The following is an 18,364-nucleotide window of genomic DNA, read 5'->3' as shown; positions in this document are numbered from 1 at the left end:
CTAATAATGGAATCTTCTATTCCTCCTACCAGTCCATCCCCCACAGTTATTACCTTTTGTACCACTAGCCCCTCCCTCCTAGATTGTAAGCTCCCAGGATCAGGGCCCTCCTATCCCTCTTGTATTGAACTGTATTATTGCTGTATCGTCTCCCGTTATATTGTAAAGCGCTGAGCAAACTGTTGGCTCTATATAAACCCTGTATAATAATAAGAAAAAAATGTATTAGGTAAATTATGGTGATGATCAAGACAACTGTGTGCATGATTGCTACATTTGTATAGCTTTTTTTTTTTACAACTAGACCCCTTTTACTACATGTAGAGCCCCCTGAGCCTGTACTTCTCACTGTTCCGGTAAAGAAGCACTCTAACTAAATCTTGTCTCCAGACTGAACAGATAGATAATCTGAGACATGAGAAGCCACAAGCACAAGTTGCAAATATTGATTTCTTCCCTTCTCAGGATGAGATTTATTTTTGATAGATGAAATATCCATCCTGCTTATTGTGTGGTTAGCCAGAGGAGCCTCCATTATAGAAGAAATACTGAGGGTTTGGTTTTCCGCCTGATGATTTATAATCAAAGGATAGGGGATACAGAGAGTTCAGCATAAGACAAAAGCTTACTGCTTCTTTTATTATTTATTTTACATACAAAAATAGAACAAGACTAAACAGAACAGAAAGCAAAAAACGAAAACAGAGGGGAAAAGTGTTAAGACTACAGAACACCTCCATTCCTAACCCAGACCCCCTAACCCTCCAAAGCTAAACCCAAGGAAAAGAGGATGGGGGTGGTGTTTGTATTCCAAATTAGGAGAGCAGCCTAAGGTGACAATGCTGCTCCTCAACACATTATAGTGTTGTCACTCTGGGACAGGAAGTGTATTAACAACAGGATCAATAAGTGAAAATAAAGGATTTTTCTATAGTTTCACCTGATGGTCCTTCCAGTAAGGTATTTCCTGATTATGAGCTTGGGTTTGGTCCAAACCTGGGTTTGGCTGAATCTTGAAGGCAGTTGCCACTGCTGGGCCAATGGGTGGGGGATTCTGTGCCTGGTAGCTCCACATACACAAAGGGTTAGAGATTTTTGTGACATAATTGACCTAAAACGGTCATGTGGTCATATTAGATCTATGATGTCACAACCATCCCTGTCCCTTTGTGTACAGTGCCTTGAAAAAGTATTCATACCCCTTGATATTTTCTACATTTTGTCGTGTTACAACTAAAAACGTAAATGTATTTTATTGGGATTTGATGTGATAGACCAACACAAAGTGGCACATAATTGTGAAATGGAAGGAAAATGATAAATAGTTTTCAAATTTTTTTACAAATAAATCTGTGAAAAAGTTGTGCCATACTCTCTGTTTTCGGATGATGGATTGAACAGTGCTCTGTGAGATGTTCAAAGCTTGGTATATTTTTTTATAACCTAACCCTGCTTTGAATGTCTCCACAACTTTATCCCTGACCTGTCTGGTGTGTTCCTTGGCCTTCATGATGCTGTTTGTTCACTAATGTTCTCTAACAAACCTCTGAGGGCTTCACGGAACAGCTGTATTTTTACTGAGACTAAATTACACTCAGGTGGACTCTGTTTACTAATTAGGTGACTTCTGAAGGCAATTGGTTCCACTAGATTTTAGTTAGGAGTATCAGAGTAAAGGGGGCTGAATACAAATGCACATCACACTTTTCACATATTTCTTTGTAAAAAAAATTTGGAAACCATTTATCATTTTCCTTCCACTTCACAATTATGTTCCACTTTGTGTTGGTCTATCACATAAAATCCCAATAAAATACATTTACGTTTTTGGTTGTCACATGACAAAATGTGGAAAATTTTAAGGGGTATGAATACTTACTGTATGAGAAGCTGTGGGTAGGTAACCCCCCACCCAAAGCTCATTGGCCTGGCAATGACAGATGCCTTCCAGGTTTGACCAACCCATGCTCATCTCTATTCCTGACCCGTGGTGACAACACACACTGTTCTGTATCTTTGAAGGAGCAGCGTTGTCACCCTAGGACAGAAAGAGTGTTAGGACTACAGAACATCTCCCCATCTCCATAAAATAGATAAAGAGGTTTTCAGTAGTGTACTGAGAGGCCTGGAAACAATGGTGACATATAACAGTCAGCACAGGCAGAGATTAAAAAAGTTATCCACTTGTTGGATTTATGGCAGGATCAAGAGGATTTTTTTTCTGCACTTATGACACAAATACCAAACAAATTCCCTGTTATAGTTTAATGTAATATAGTTTGCATATGTGCCTCCCACTTGTTAAGGGACCAAAAGTAATGGGACAATTGGCTTCTCAGCTGTTCCATGGCCAGGTGTGTGTTTATTCCCTCATTATCCCAATTACAATGAGCAGATAAAAGGTCCAGAGTTCATTTCAAGTGTTCTATTTGCATTTGGAATCTGTTGCTGTCAACTCTCAAGATGAGATCCAAAGAGCTGTCACTATCAGTGAAGCAAGCCATCATTAGGCTGAAAAAACAAAACAAACCCATCAGAGAGATAGCAAAAACATTAGGCGTGGCCAAAACAACTGTTTGGAACATTCTTAAAAAGAAGGAACGCACCGGTGAGCTCAGCAACACCAAAAGACCCGGAAGACCACGGAAAACAACTGTGGAGGATGACCGAAGAATTCTTTCCCTGGTGAAGAAAACACCCTTCACAACAGTTGGCCAGATCAAGAACACGCTCCATGAGGTAGGTGTATGTGTGTCAAAGTCAACAATCAAGAGAAGACTTCACCAGAGTGAATACAGAGGGTTCACCACAAGATGTAAACCATTGGTGAGCCTCAAAAACAGGAAGGCCGGATTAGAATTTGCCAAACGACATCTAAAAAAGCCTTCACAGTTCTGGAACAACATCCTATGGACAGATGAGACCGAGATCAACTTGTACCAGAGTGATGGGAAGAGAAGAGTATGGAGAAGGAAAGGAACTGCTCATGATCCTAAGCATACCACCTCATCAGTGAAGCATGGTGGTGGTAGTGTCATGGCGTGGGCATGTATGGCTGCCAATGGAACTGGTTCTCTTGTATTTATTGATGATGTGACTGCTGACAAAAGCAGCAGGATGAATTCTGAAGTGTTTCGGGCAATATTATCTGCTCATATTCAGCCAAATGCTTCAGAACTCATTGGGTGCCGCTTCACAGTGCAGATGGACATTGACCCAAAGCAGACTGCAAAAGCAACCAAAGAGTTTTTTAAGGGAAAGAAGTGGAATGTTATGCAATGTCCAAGTCTATCACCTGACCTGAATCCAATTGAGCATGCATTTCACTTGCTGAAGACAAAACTGAAGGGAAAATGCCCCAAGAACAAGCAGGAACTGAAGACAGTTGCAGTAGAGGCCTGGCAGAGCATCACCAGGGATGAAACCCAGCGTCTGGTGATGTCTATGCGTTCCAGACTTCAGGCTGTAATTGACTGCAAAAGATTTTTCGACCAAGTATTAAAAAGTGAAAGTTTGATTTATGATTATTATTCTGTCCCATTACTTTTGGTCCCTTAACAAGTGGGAGGCACATATGCAAAGTGTTGTAATTCCTACACTGTTCACCTGATTTGGATGTAAATACCCTCAAATTAAAGCTGACAGTCTGCAGTTAAAGCACATCTTGCTCGTTTCATTTCAAATCCATTGTGGTGGTGTATAGAGCCAAAAATGTTAGAATTGTGTTGATGTCCCAATATTTATGGACCTGACTGTATATATAGTATTTCACAGAAGTGAGTCCACCCCTCACATTTTTGTAAATATTTGATTCTGTGAAATCTTGCTTGTTTGTAGGTGACCAAATACTTATTTTCCACCATAATTGGAAAATAATTGCATAATTCTTTCCAAATCAGCCAATGTGATTGTCTGGATTTGTTTTCTCATTTTGTCTCTCATAGTTGATGTCTACCTATGATGCCAATTACAGGCCTCTCTCATCTTTTTAAGTGGGAGAACTTGCACAATTGGTGGCTGACTAAATACTTTTTTGCCCCACTGTATAACATGTAAATTTGCTGTCCCCTCAAAATAACTCAACACACAACCATTAATGTCTAAACTGCTGGCAACAAAAGTGAGTCCACCCCTAAGTGACAAGGTCCAATATGGGCCCAAAGTGTCAATATTTTGTGTGGCCGCCATTATTTTCCAGCACTGCCTTAACCCTCTCTCAGCTTCTTTAGCAAGGCAGTGGTGGTCTTGGAGGTGTGTTTTTGGTCATTATCATGTTGGAACACTGCCCTGCGCCCCAATCTCCGAAGGGAGGGGATCATGCTCTGATTCAGTAAGTCACTGTACATGTTGTCATTCATGGTTCCCTCAATGAACTGTAGCTCCCCAGTGCCGGCAGCACTCATGCAGCCCCAGACCATGACACTCCCACCACCATGCTTGACTGTAGGCAAGACACACTTGTCTTTGTACTCCTCACCTGGTTGCCGCCACACACGCTTGACACCATCTGAACCATGTAAGTTGATCTTGGTGTCAACAGACCACAGGACATGGTTTCAGTAATCCATGTCCTTAGTCTGCTTGTCTTCAGCAAACTGTTTGCAGCTTTCTTGTGCATCATCTTTAGAAGAGGCTTCCTTCTGGGACAACAGCCATGCAGACCCATTTGATGCAGTGTGCGGCATATGGTCTGAGCACTGACATGCTCACTGACCCCCCACCCCTTCAACCTCTGCAGCAATGCTGGCAGCACTCATACATTTATTTCCCAAAGACATCCTCTGGATATGACGCTGAGCACGTGCACTCAACTCCTTTGGTCGACCATGGCGAGGCCTGTTCTGAGTGGAACCTGTCCTGTTAAACCGCTGTATGGTCTTGGCCACCGTGCTGCAGCTCAGTTTCAGGGTCTTGGAAATCTTATTATAGCCTAGGCCATCTTTATGTAGAGCAACAATTCTTTTTTTCAGATCCTCAGAGTTCTTTGCCATGAGGTGCCATGTTGAACTTCCAGTGACCAGTATGAGATTGAGAGCGATAACACCACATTTAACACACCCGCTCCCCATTCACACCTGAGACCTTGTAACACTAAGGAGCCACATGACACCGGGGAGGGAAAATGGCTAATTGGGCTCAGTTTGGACATTGTCACTTAGGGGTTTTTTGTTGCCAGTGGTTTAGACATTAATGGTGTGTTGAGTTATTTTGAGGGGACAGCAAATTTACATGTTATACAAGCTGTACGTCACATTGTAGCAAAGTGTCATTTCTTCAGTGTTGTCACATGAAAAGATATAATAAAACATTTACAAAAATGTGAGGGGTGGATTCACTTCTGGGAGATTCTGTGACTGACCAAAATAGTAAATAAGCAAATAAAAGGAGTTAATTGTTAGAATACATATCCACTGTAACTGGCTGAGCGCATGACTTTCACACCAACCTCTTTCCCAGAACACGCTGCCAGACTTCGCCAGGTCCTATAGAGACTGTGCCCAGATATTGCAGCACACGTCATCCTTGCCTAGAAGGCGATAGTGGAAGCAAAAGAAAAAAAGTATTTATTATTAAAAAATGTTTTGTTCAAATTGCTTAAAGAGTAACTCCACTTTTGCTGAGAAAAAAAAACATTCCTCTCTGAGTGATCTACGTACATTACACAGTGGCTAAATGGTTAGCACTTCTGCCTGGCAGTTCTAGGATTGTTGGTTCGAATCCCAGCCACGGCACCACCTACCTGCCTGGAGTTTGCATGTTCTCCCTGTGCCTGTGTGGGTTTCCTCCGGTTTCCTCTCACACTCCAAAGACATGCTGGTAGGTGAATTGGCTCCTGTCTAAATTGGCCCTAGTATGTGTATGTATGAATGTGAGTTAGGGACCTTAGATTGTACACCCCTTGAGGGTTAGGGACTGATGTGAATGTACATTATATATATGTAAAGCGTTGCGTAAATTGATGGCGCTATATAAGTACCTGAAATAAATAAATAAACTTTGTTGCAGATTCCTACCTTTTTGTTTTCTTCTGAAGAAATAGCTATTTGTTTTTCCGTGTCCATGTGCAGAGTGAATCTGTATGGGAGTGACTTTATAAATATCAATCAGCAGCTGCACCTGCAGGGCTCTAATGAGGAAAGTGGCAGCGTCTGGATCCCTATAGACGTGTTTTCACTTTTATTATTATTATTATTATTATACAGGATTTATATAGTGACAACAGTTTGCTCAGCGCTTTACAATATAACGGGAGACAATACAGCAACAATACAGTTCAATACAAGAGGGATAGGAGGGCCTGATCCTGGGAGCTTACAATCTAAGAGGGAGGGGCTGGTTGTACAAAAGGTAGTAACTGTGGGGGATGGACTGGTACGAGGAGTAGAAGATTCCATTATTAGCTGCTAGAGAGTAGGAGGTTGTTGGAGGAGGAGCGGAGAGTACGGTTTGGGTGATATTTGGAGACAAGATTGGATATGTAATTTGGGGCAGTTATAAATGGCTTTATATGTTACTGTTAGTGCTTTGAATTTTATTCATTGGCCAATGGGAAGCCAGTCGATGGATTCGCAGAGAGGGATGGCAGATATGGAACGGTTAGTAAGGTGGATGAGTCTGGCACAGTGGCGGACTGACCATTTGGAAACTCGGGCACTGCCCGAAGGCCCGGGGTCAGTAGGGGAGATGCCCCTGGTACCTTTTCTATAGGCTTTTTTGAGTTTGGGCAAGGACACAGGGGCCCCATGATCCCCTATTGCCCGGGGGCCCCATGAGTTGTCAGTCCGCCCCCTCTGGCAGCAACATTCATGATTGACTGAAGAGGGGATAGCCTGCGATGAGGTCAGCCAATGAGGAGGGAGTTACAATAGTCAAGGCGTGATATAACAAGGGGGTGAATAAGTAGCTTAGTGGTTTCCGAGGTTAGGAACGGGCATATCTTGGAGATGTTGCGGAGGTGAAGTCTACAAGATTTGGACAGTGATTGGATTTGGGGGTGAAAGGACAGATGGAGTATCTCACCAAAAATGAGATTTTGTTGCAGGGGATGCCAGTAATTTGACTTGTACCTTAGTGCAGACTTCTCAGAAAATCGGTGAGCCAATCACACAAGCAGGAAATAACATTTCTGGGGGATGTTCTGTACACCATCTGTGTAGAGAACACCTCCAGCGCTGCAGTTCGAAAAGAAAAGGCCATTTTTAATAAAATTAAATTACAGTATAACTTGCGTAGTAATTGTATATGCTATATTATTTTTTTATTTGCCATTTTTCTCCCCTAACAAAAGGAGTTACCCTTTAAGAGGGGAGGGGGAAGGATTAGGAGAAGAAGTGCTTTTCATGGGTGAAGGCCCTCTTTAATGGGAAAGGTTGAAGGAGAAATGCCAAACTTCTCCAATAACATCACTTTACAGCAGTGTTGAGCAAAAGGCCGTCTCTGAAGACCGAAGGGAAAGGGAGTCCTACTCGCTATCAGACATAACAGACAGAGGTGCCTAATAAAGTGTCCCCTCTGTAGATAGAAAATGATAAAACAAGGGCGCCCTCTGCCTGTGTTTAGAGGAACAGCATTGTTAGTGTGTAAAAGCGTTGGGAAAATCATATCGGCAACCAATCAGGAACATCATGCACTAGAATAGTGACCAATAAAAGTTTGAACTAGATCAGTTGGTAAGAGCAGGTACAATTTTATAAAAGAGTTCGGCAGCTCAACGTCTCAGATTGCTTTGTATAGCTTGCATATAGAGATATTTATAGATGACTGCATCATTACTACATTCCAATCAATCATGAAAAATGTTCCCAGCTTACGGTGTTATCACCAGGACCGGAAAAAGGGGAAATCTTTCCGACAAAGTCTCAGAAAGCGGAAAAATAATATCACTAAGATTAGATCTAAAATTCATAACAGATGAAATTTTTCAACAAAACAATTATTGTAGAGGATTATCTAGGCCAGTGTTTCTTAACCAGGGTGCCACTGCACCACAAAGGTACCCAGATAGCACCTGGGCATGGGAGCCAGTTTGCACTGGATCGGCGTCATGAGTTGCCATGGTAAGGGCCAGCCAGCCACCACCATCACACTAACCAATGACACTCTAGGGCCGGGATTTATTTGGTGCGATGGCAACCAGCTTTCTTGCACCATGGCAATGTATAATGCAATGAGTCTGATCCAGGGCAGGGGGTATGCAGGGCTGTACCCAGCATTCTAGACAAGACAGAAGTCCGCTTCGTCCGGACATCCCACCACTTTTCACCCTCTGCTTCACAGCTGGAGCCAAAAGGTGGAACTTTCATGTGAAGAGGGGGCTTTGTGCTTGGGGGGGGGGGGGTTGGGGGGCTGTGTGACTGGGGAAACTCTGGCATAAAGGGGGGGCTTTTGACATAATGGTAGATGTTGGATACGTTGGAAGATCTCTGACATGATGTGGGTTCTCTTGACGTGAAAGGGGAGTCTAATGTTACAGGGGACTTCTGAAGTGATTGAAGACATCTCATTTGAAAAGGGGACTGTGTGCTTGGGGGTTATGTGATGGGGGTCCTATGTGACTGGGGGAACTCTGACATGAAAGGAGGACCTCTGATATGATGTGGGTTCTCTGACATGAAAGAGAGTCTGATGTGAAGTGGAGGGCTCTAATGTCATGGGGACCTCTGATGTGATGGAGAACATATGATGTGAAAGAGGCTTTGATGTGGTGGGGGACCTCTGATGTGATGGAGGGCATCTGATGTAAAGGGGGACTCTTATGTGATGCGAACCTCTGATGTGATAGAGGACATCTGATTTGATGGGGGACCTCAGATGTGATGGTGGAACCTTTGATGTTATGGGGGGGCTTTGATGAGAAGAGAGGCTTTGATATGACAGGGGACCTCTGATGTGAAGGGGGGCTTTAATGTGACAAGGGACCTTTGATGCGAAGGATAACCTCTGACATGTGAAGGGTGCCATGACCGAAAAAAGGTTGAGAAATACTGGTCTGGGCTAGTGGTAGGCAGCCTCAGCACTCCATCTGTTGTGGAACTTAATTCTCCAGAAGCTATGTAAGACCCAGAGCCATAGGCATGACTCCCAAGAGAAGGGGGTGATGGGATTTGTAGTTTCAGCAAAGCTGGAGTGCCAAGGTTGCCTTCCCCTGGTCTAGGCTAATGTCAGAAAGTCCAGCTAGTACTATATAAATCACGGGAAGTCAACCTTATATCAATAATTTTATTGTTCTTAGAACCTTGAATGTAGGGCTCTATAGATTCCCTCAGAAAGAATTCCACCCGGGTCATATAACCTGTCTCTTATGTTTCAGAACACGCTTTCCTGAAAAAGTGGTTGTTACTGTCCGATCCAGAGGACTTCTCTGCTGGGGCAAAAGGTTATCTGAAGGTCAGCCTGTTTGTGCTGGGCCCTGGGGATGAATGTCCGGTGAGTAATGTATCATAGTCAACCTGACCAGTGAAGAGTAATCTATATGTATAGGGCTAGGTGTTGTGACAAGGCAACCTGGGAATCTCCCTCAGCCTTACTGCTAAGGGCTGGGGTCAACAATCTTTGACCACATGTGCATGAAATCAGCTGGAGACCTTTATGAGCAGAGCATCTATAATGTTCCCATTGTGTTCTATGTCTTCAAAAAAATTTGGACTATTTAAGATACTTGTGATGATCTGCTCAGAAGGAGTATTAGGATGGAGGGTTATTCTTTGTAGAGTAATGGGACTTCTTATACTTGCAGGTGGAGAAGAAGGAAACTGTAGAAGACAAGGAAGATATTGAAGGGAACTTGTTGAGGCCGGCTGGGGTGGCCCTTCGTGGAGCTCACCTGACTCTCCGGGTGTTCCGTGCAGAGGATCTGCCACAGAGTAAGTGATAGCAGGAACGTAGACATGGCAAGTGGTTCATACTCTACAGTCAATGGTAACCCATCTATCTCTGTCTCAGTGGATGATGCTGTCCTTGATAACGTCAAGCAGATCTTCGGCATGGACAGTAACAAGAAGAACCTGGTAGACCCGTTTGTAGAAGTGGGTTTTGCAGGAAAAACTGTAAGTGAAATTGAATTGGGTTTTCATTGTTGGGGCGGCTATTTCCTCACCATTTCCTTACTGTGATGTTATGTTAAAGAGGTTGAAGTGAGTGTTCTAGACAGACTTCATTTGCATGTAGACCACCCTAGGTAACGTCCACATGTGATGGTGAGCCTCCATTATTCAAACAGGCTTTGGGACTGGGACAGTCAGGCTTGGGAGGCAAGGACTAGTTGATGATGGGTGTCCTCCAGCCAGGAAATGAGCTGGGCTGTATCTGACTTTCTGCTTCTAAAGCACATTGTGAGAAGGTCACAGTGTACAGTGAAATCAGAGTAAGCCATTTCAGTCCAGGAGAGGAGCCAGTACAACTGTCCAAGATTGAAGGGAAGGAGAAAAGAAATCGGAAATAATATATTTAAGATGCATGTCAGCTTATATCATACTGGTCTCAAATACTGCAGAAATGTCAGAACTCCAACTTTGTAGCATGTACACTCAACGGTTACTTGAGCATTGGTTACATCTGCTCATTAATACAAATATCCCAGGAGCAAGTCAGTAGGTTACAAATCTCCACATCAAACACGTAGATATGATCAGACAATTCAGGGGACTTTCATCCGAGTATTAGAATGGGGAAAATCTGTCATCTTAGAATCTTTGACCATGGAACAATTGAATTGATCAGTACTCGTAGTCATGGCAGTGGACTTTTCCAGTAAACAGCAATTCTGTGGGTGAGTTGATGACAGAGGTCGGAGGAGTACAGCTGACAGACGTCAGAGGAGTATGACAGTACAGAACGTCCACAGCTGCCCAAATCATAAATCTCCTGTTCTGGATAACAGGGCTGAATAGTGGGATGTTTTATTATTATTATTATACAGGATTTATGGCGCCAACAGTTTGCTCAGCGCTTTACAATATAACAGGAGACAATACAGTAACAATACAGTTCAATACAAGAGGGGTAGGAGGGCCTGATCCTGGGAGCTTACAATCTAGGAGGGAGGGGCTAGTGGTACAAAAGGTAGTACTGTAACTGTGGGGGATGGGCTGATAGGAAGAGTAGAAGATTCCAGTATTAGCTGAGGGCAGGATAGGCTTCCCTGAAGAGATAGGTTTTCAGAGATCGCCTAAAAGTGAGCAGAGTAGGCGTTAGTCTGATAGATTGGGGTATAGAGTTGCAGAGGATGGGGGAAGCTCTGGAGAATTCCTGGAGATGAGCATGGGGGGAGGAGGAGACAAGGGAGCTAGAGAGTAGGAGGTCTTGAGAGGAGCGAAGAGTACAGTTTGGGTGATATTTAGAGACAAGATCGGTGATGTAATTTGGGGCAGAGTTATAAATGGCTTTATACAATATTGTTAGTGTTTTGAATTTTATCTGTTGGGCAATGGGAAGCCAGTGGAGGGATTGGCAGAGAGGGGTGGCTGATACAGAACGTTCAGTAAGGTGGATGAGTCTGGCAGCAGCATTCATGATAGACTGAAGAGGGGATAGCCTGCGATGAGGTCGGCCAATGAGGAGGGAGTTACAATAGTCAAGGCGAGAGATAACAAGGGAGTGAATAAGTTGCTTAGTGGTTTCCGAGGTTAGGAATGGCCGTATCTTGGAGATGTTGCGGAGGTGAAGTCTACATAATTTGGACAGTGATTGGATTTGGGACTGAAAGGACAGATGGGAGTCTAGGATTACACCTAGTACCCTGGCATGAGGGGAGGGACTGATGGTTGTATTATTGATCTTGATGGAGAAGTCAGGGGAGGGGGCACGGGCTGGGGGGAATAGTATGAGCTCAGTTTTGGAAAGATTGAGTTTGAGGAAGTGGAGTGACATCCATGCCGATATGTCAGTAGGTTAGTGATGCGAGTTATAATTTATATTGTTCCCATCAATAAACTACCCCTTCCATTGAGCACCCCCCTGCCCTGTTATAAATTGATTCAGCCTTTATTTCTTTTTATTGATAATACTTCTTATGTCCTCACTGTTATTAATACTAATTATTGGGCACTGTTGCCTTTCATGACATAACTACAGTAACAATTCACACCATGAGATGGCGCTGATTCCAGTCTGTGTGCTGTTGCTTTTTATCTGTCACCAGTTAGCAGTACTGCAGTAGATCAGTGTGATCAGTAACTGACATTTTTTTTCTTTCTGCTGCGAGTCCTCATACACACAGGACATTTAAAGTCATGTTAAAAACGTGAGTTTTTCAGCTCTTTTTAGCGTTTGTGCATTAGCGTTTAGCGGCATTTTCCTGCATTTGTGTTTCTCAGCGGGTTTTTTTTTTACCAAAAAAAATGCTTTTTTTTGGTCAAAAAAAGTCCAAAAACGCTGGTGTTTTACCACATTTTACTGCGTTTTTCAGCGTTAGAGCATTTTTACAGCTAAAAAACTGCTCTAGAAACCCACTAGTCCTGGGGTTTTTTCCAGCCAAAAAACATTGATTCCAGTCTGTGTGTGTATGGACACATAGGATAACATGCTGGGGGGTGTACTAGCTGTACAAAAAACATCAAAAGTCAAAAACAGCCGCTGTAAAAACGTCCCGTGTACATGAGGACTAAAAGTGGTTCTAATGGCTGAAGGTTTTTTTTCCCTAATTAATTCTCTGCATTACAGTAAAAAACCTTCAGGATGCAGCTCTCACTCCCCCCCCCCCCCCAGCTCCCCCTTATATGTACCTGAGCCGAATCTCGATCCAGCAATGTGCACAAGAGCAGTGACTCTCTTGGCTCTCTCTCTCCTCATTGGCTCAGAGACTATTGGCCTCCACTACTGTCAATCACAGCCAGTGAGGAGGGAGTGGGGCAGGACAGAGCTGCTCTCTGTGTGTCACTGGATCAGGAGTGAGGATGTAAGTGCCCCCATAGCATGCGGCTTGCTATGGTGGGCACATGGCGGGGTAGAGGACCCAGTAGCACCAGTGGGGAACCAGAGAAGAGGAGGATCTGGGTTTAGTCTAGATCAGTGGTTCTTAACCTGTGTTCGATCGAACCCCAGGGGTTCGGTGAGTCAGTCTCGCGGGTTCGGCGGAGGTGAAGACCCACACCCGACTCATATGATTCGTGCAGTAAATATTCATTATTATGTTTTTGTTTTTGTGTGAAAATCATGTTTTAATGGTTTTGTTCTTTGTTCTTAACGGTTTTGTTCATTTTGTGCACCTATGTATAAATATATACCTATGCTTTGAATTTTAAAAATCATATTTTATTTTTCCAATTAAGAAGGGTTCGGTGAATGCGCATATGAAACTGGTGGGGTTCAGTACCTCCAACAAGGTTAAGAACCACTGGTCTAGATCATTCATAAGGGAAGTTATGGCTACTCAATTATTTGCCAATTTTATCACTTTTATCTAATTACACATCAGCTGGATAATAAAATCGAAGTGTGTATGGCCACCATTACAACTGATGGAGTGATCAGGAGTATTCCAGTTTGGTGTGTGAAATTTTAAGACATAAATATAATCCTTGGAGGCTTATGTGAAGGTCTGCAATGTGTGTGTGTATATGTATGTGTATATGTGTGTATATATATATATATATATATATATATATATATATATACACATTCACACTATACTATATTGCTGAACGTATTGGGATGCCTACTTTTACACGCACATGAACTTTCATGGCATCCCAGTCTTAGTCCGTAGGGTTCAATATTGAGTTGGCCCCGCCCTTTGCAGCTATAACAGCTTCAACTCTTCTGGGAAGGCCGTCCACAAGGTTTAGGAGGGTGTCTATGGGAAGGTTGGACCATTCTTCCAGAAGCACATTTGTGAAGTCAGGCACTGATGTCGGGGGAGGAGGCCTGGCTCGCAGTCTCCGTTCTAATTCATCCCAAAGGTGTTCTATGGGGTTGAGGTCAGGACTCTGTGCAGGCCAGTCAAGTTCCTCCACCCCAAACTGGCTCCTCCATGTCTTTATGGACCTTGCTTTGTGCACTGGTGCGCAGTCATGTTGGAACAGGAAGGGGCCATCCCCAAACTCTTCCCACTAAGTTGGGGGCAGGAAATTGTCCAAAATGTCTTCGTATGCTGACACCTTAAGAGTTCCCTTCACTGGAACTAGGGGGCCAAGCCCAACCCCTGAAAATCAACCCCACACCGTAATCCCCCTCCGCCAAACTTTACACTTGGCACAATGCAGTCAGGCAAGTACTGTTCTCCTTGCAACTGCCAAACCCAGAAACATCCATCAGATTGCTGGAAAGAAAAGCGTGATTTATCACTCAAGAGAACATGTCTCCACTGCTCTAGAGTCCAGTGGCGGTGTGCTTTACAGCACTGCACTGGACGCTTTGCATTGCACTTGGTGATGTAAGGCTTGGATGCAGCTGCTCCACCATGGAAACCCATTCCATGAAGCTCTCTACACACTGTTGTTGTGCTAATCTGAAGGTCACACCAAGTTTGGAGGTCTTTAGCTATTGGCTCTGCAGACAGTTGGTGGCTTCTCTGTGCTTCAGCATGCGCTGACCCCGCTCTGTCTTTTTGGCCTACCACTTGGTGGCTGAGCTGCTGTTGTTCCCAGTTTCTTCCACTTTGTTATAATCCCACTAACAGTTGAGCGTGGAATATTTAGTAGCCAGGAAATGTCACAGATGGACTTATTGCACAGGTGACAACCTATCACGGGACCACGCTTGGAGTCACTGAGCTCCTGAGAGCGACCCATTCTTTCACCAATGTTTGTAGAAGCAGTCTGCATGCCTAGGGGCTTGATTTTATACACCTGTGGCCATGGAGGGGATTGGAACACCTGAATCCAATGATTTGGAGGGATGCCACAATACATTTGGCAATATAGTGTATATATATGTAAAAGCTCCTGAATGACTTAAAGTATATCATCTTTGTTGTGTGTAAAGTTTGTATGTAGATGGCAGACAACTTTTGGTCCCCTATTAATTTACTGCTGACTGAAAAATAAAGACTCTTTTCAGTCTCTATGATTGGTGATCAGAGATCATGTGATCTAGGCTGCCTAGGCTGGTGATCAGCAGCTTTCTTTTCTGACAAGAGGATCTCTCAAAATGACAATGTGATTTAGTATTTTTAACAGGTCCCTTACTGATGCAGATGTGAATTTTTGTGACAGGTCCACTTTAATAATTACTGTATCTTTTATTCCCAGTTATGCAGCAAGATTCTGGAAAAGAACGCCAACCCTCAATGGAGCCAGAGCATCACGTTACCCATACGGGTGAGGCCCCCTTCCTGTAATAGCAGTGTGATGACTGTCTTGGAGTACTGTCTATGGATTGTGATTGTATGTCTTTGCTATGTCTTTCCAGTTCCCGTCCATGTGTGAGAAGATGAGGATTCGTCTTCTTGACTGGTCAGTCACCCCAGGCTCAGTCGTATCTGAATAAGTGATCTGTCCTGTAATGTAACAAAGTAACTCTTGGTGTGGATTATGCTTCAGCACAGGACTGTAATGGGTCCCATACATGGTTCATGAGTGGCCCCGCAAGTCACCTGACTTGATAAATTTCAAATAAAAAATCCACTGAGCTGAGTGGAAAATGATGGGCTGAACAGTGACTGCGTTCCAGCAGTTGCAGTCACTTTTGGGGTATTCAGACAGCTACGGGTACTGGGGCTGTCTGAATACAATACAATAGCTGGACATTCCCCCATTCAGTCATTAGCATGGATAAGGGAATCAGTTGATTTTCTCTCTATGGGAGTTGCTCTTGCCAACTTGGATTTTACAGGAACAAGTTGTGTCATTTCTATCCTGACTTCACTAGTAGTCAGTTTTCTTGTTTGGAGGGTGCATATCTAGCCTAGGCCAGTGAAGTAGTGAAGCAAGGATGAAGAAGACAGCCCCAGTGTTTCCTCCTTTAAAGTTGGGGTTCAGCTATGCCAATTTTTACATTGCTCCAGCTTGGACCAATGTAAATATTTATGTGCCATACCTGTAGGATCCCTGTGGAAGTTGGATCTCACTGAATTAGACCAGGTGCAGAGGCAGGGTGGTGACATCACAATCTCCACCTTGTCCAATCAGAGAATGATTTGCATTCATTGAGAAAATGGAAGTGTCCTCTGACTGCTGCCTATGTCGAGAAAGCGACTTTCTGTGTTCACAGTGCAGCAGAACAGCCAATCGGAACAGGACCCGGAAGCTAGAGGAGATCAGTGTAATAGTGGTGCCTACCACAGCAATTTCCAGCATCCACAGGGATCCCACAGGTATGAAATATACAGTCAGGTCTATAAATATTGGGATATCAACACAATTCTAACATTTTTGGCTCTATACACCACCACAATGGATTTGAAATGAAACAAACAAGATGTGCTTTAACTGCGGACTGTCAGCTTTAATTTGAGGATATTTACAACCAAATCAGGTGAACGGTGTAGGAATTACAACACTTTGCATATATGCCTTCCACTTGTTAAGGGACCAAAAGTAATGGGACAATTGGCTTCTCAGCTGTTCCATGGCCAGGTGTGTGTTATTCTCTCATTATCCCAATTACAATGAGCAGATAAAAGGTCCAGAGTTAATTTCAAGTGTGCTATTTGCATTTGGAATCTGTTGCTGTCAACTCTCAAGATGAGATCCAAAGAGCTGTCACTATCAGTGAAGCAAGCCATCATTAGGCTGAAAAACAAAACAAACCCATCAGAGAGATAGCAAAAACATTAGGCATGGCCAAAACAACTGTTTGGAACATTCCTAAAAAGAAGGAACGCACCGGTGAGCTCAGCAACACCAAAAGACCCGGAAGACCACGGAAAACAACTGTGGTGGATGAGTGAAGAATTCTTTCCCTGGTAAAGAAAACACCCTTCACAACAGTTGGCCAGATCAAGAACACTCTCCAGGAGGTAGGTGTATGTGTGTCAAAGTCACCAATCAAGAGAAGACTTCACCAGAGTGAATACAGAGGGTTCACCACAAGATGTAAACCATTGGTGAGCCTCAAAAACAGGAAGGCCAGATTAGAGTTTGCCAAACGACATCTAAAAAAGCCTTCACAGTTCTGGAACAACATCCTATGGACAGATGAGACCGAGATCAACTTGTACCAGAGTGATGGGAAGAGAAGAGTATGGAGAAGGAAAGGAACTGCTCATGATCCTAAGCATACCACCTCATCAGTGAAGCATGGTGGTGGTAGTGTCATGGCGTGGGCATGTATGGCTGCCAATGGAACTGCTTCTCTTGTATTTATTGATGATGTGACTGCTGACAGAAGCAGCAGGATGAATTGTGAAGTGTTTCGGGAATATTATCTGCTCATATTCAGCCAAATGCTTCACAACTCATTGGACGCCGCTTCACAGTGCAGATGGACAATGACCCAAAGCAGACTGCAAAAGCAACCAAAGAGTTTTTTAAGGGAAAGAAGTGGAATGTTATGCAATGGCCAAGTCAATCACCTGACCTGAATCCGATTGAGCATGCATTTCACTTGCTGAAGACAAAACTGAAGGGAAAATGCCCCAAGAACAAGCAGGAACTGAAGACAGTTGCAGTAGAGGCCTGGCAGAGCATCACCAGGGATGAAACCCAGCGTCTGGTGATGTCTATGCGTTCCAGACTTCAGGCTGTAATTGACTGCAAAGGATTTGCAACCAAGTATTAAAAAGTGAAAGTTTGATTTATGATTATTATTCTGTCCCATTACTTTTGGTCCCTTAACAAGTGGGAGGCACATATGCAAACTGTTGTAACTCCTACACCGTTCACCTGATTTGGATGTAAATACCCTCAAATTAAAGATGACAGTCTGCAGTCAAAGCACATCTTGTTTGTTTCATTTCAAATCCATTGTGGTGGTGTATAGAGCCAAAAATGTTAGAATTGTGTCCATGTCCCAATATTTATGGACCTGACTGTACCTACTTACCTTTCTCCAAGCTTGACCAATGAAATTATGTAAAAATGTAACCACTTTAGGTGTAATACCTGTTCACTCTTTATGGACCAAAGCAATTATACATTTCCACTATGGCCTCTTTATTTGGTGATACATTTTTTTCATAATTTTTTAAATTTGGTATTACTTTGTCATACGATATATTTAAAGATAATCAAGTAATGCATACATTCTTTATTTTGGACAATCAAGTATTTCTTTTGGCAATATTATCTTGCAAAAATTATTTTATTTTCTATGCAGTCTATAACAAAAATATGTAATCAGTGAGATCAGTGTTATTCATACCCTTGGTTCGACCTTCCCACATTGTTGCAGGTGTGGGAATCGCAGCTGTCCCCGCCCCCGCAACCACCCACAGCCAAACTGCGCTGCTCTTACAAGACACACAGGGGTGCCATTCATTCTTAAT

The 18,364-nt window shown here is 43.3% G+C and overlaps 1 protein-coding gene across 6 annotated transcripts in view; it reads left to right on the top strand.

Annotated features, from left to right (window-relative positions):
• Positions 1 to 18,364, top strand: part of DYSF (dysferlin) — a 396,353-nt gene that overhangs the window by 173,545 nt on the left and 204,444 nt on the right. For all 6 annotated transcript variants that reach the window (XM_089652230.1, XM_089652225.1, XM_089652229.1 and 3 more), the window contains exons 11-15: positions 9,311 to 9,426; positions 9,737 to 9,863; positions 9,943 to 10,046; positions 15,189 to 15,257; positions 15,349 to 15,392. In XM_089652230.1, the coding sequence (XP_089508356.1) occupies positions 9,311 to 9,426; positions 9,737 to 9,863; positions 9,943 to 10,046; positions 15,189 to 15,257; positions 15,349 to 15,392 (460 nt within the window). The remainder of the gene's footprint in view (positions 1 to 9,310; positions 9,427 to 9,736; positions 9,864 to 9,942; positions 10,047 to 15,188; positions 15,258 to 15,348; positions 15,393 to 18,364) is intronic.

Source organism: Staurois parvus, unplaced genomic scaffold (genome assembly GCF_062004578.1).
Source record: "Staurois parvus isolate SC_StPar_1 unplaced genomic scaffold, SC_StPar_1.0 ptg000675l, whole genome shotgun sequence".
Classification (NCBI taxonomy): domain Eukaryota; kingdom Metazoa; phylum Chordata; class Amphibia; order Anura; family Ranidae; genus Staurois; species Staurois parvus.
This window is presented reverse-complemented; position numbering and strand designations above follow the sequence as displayed.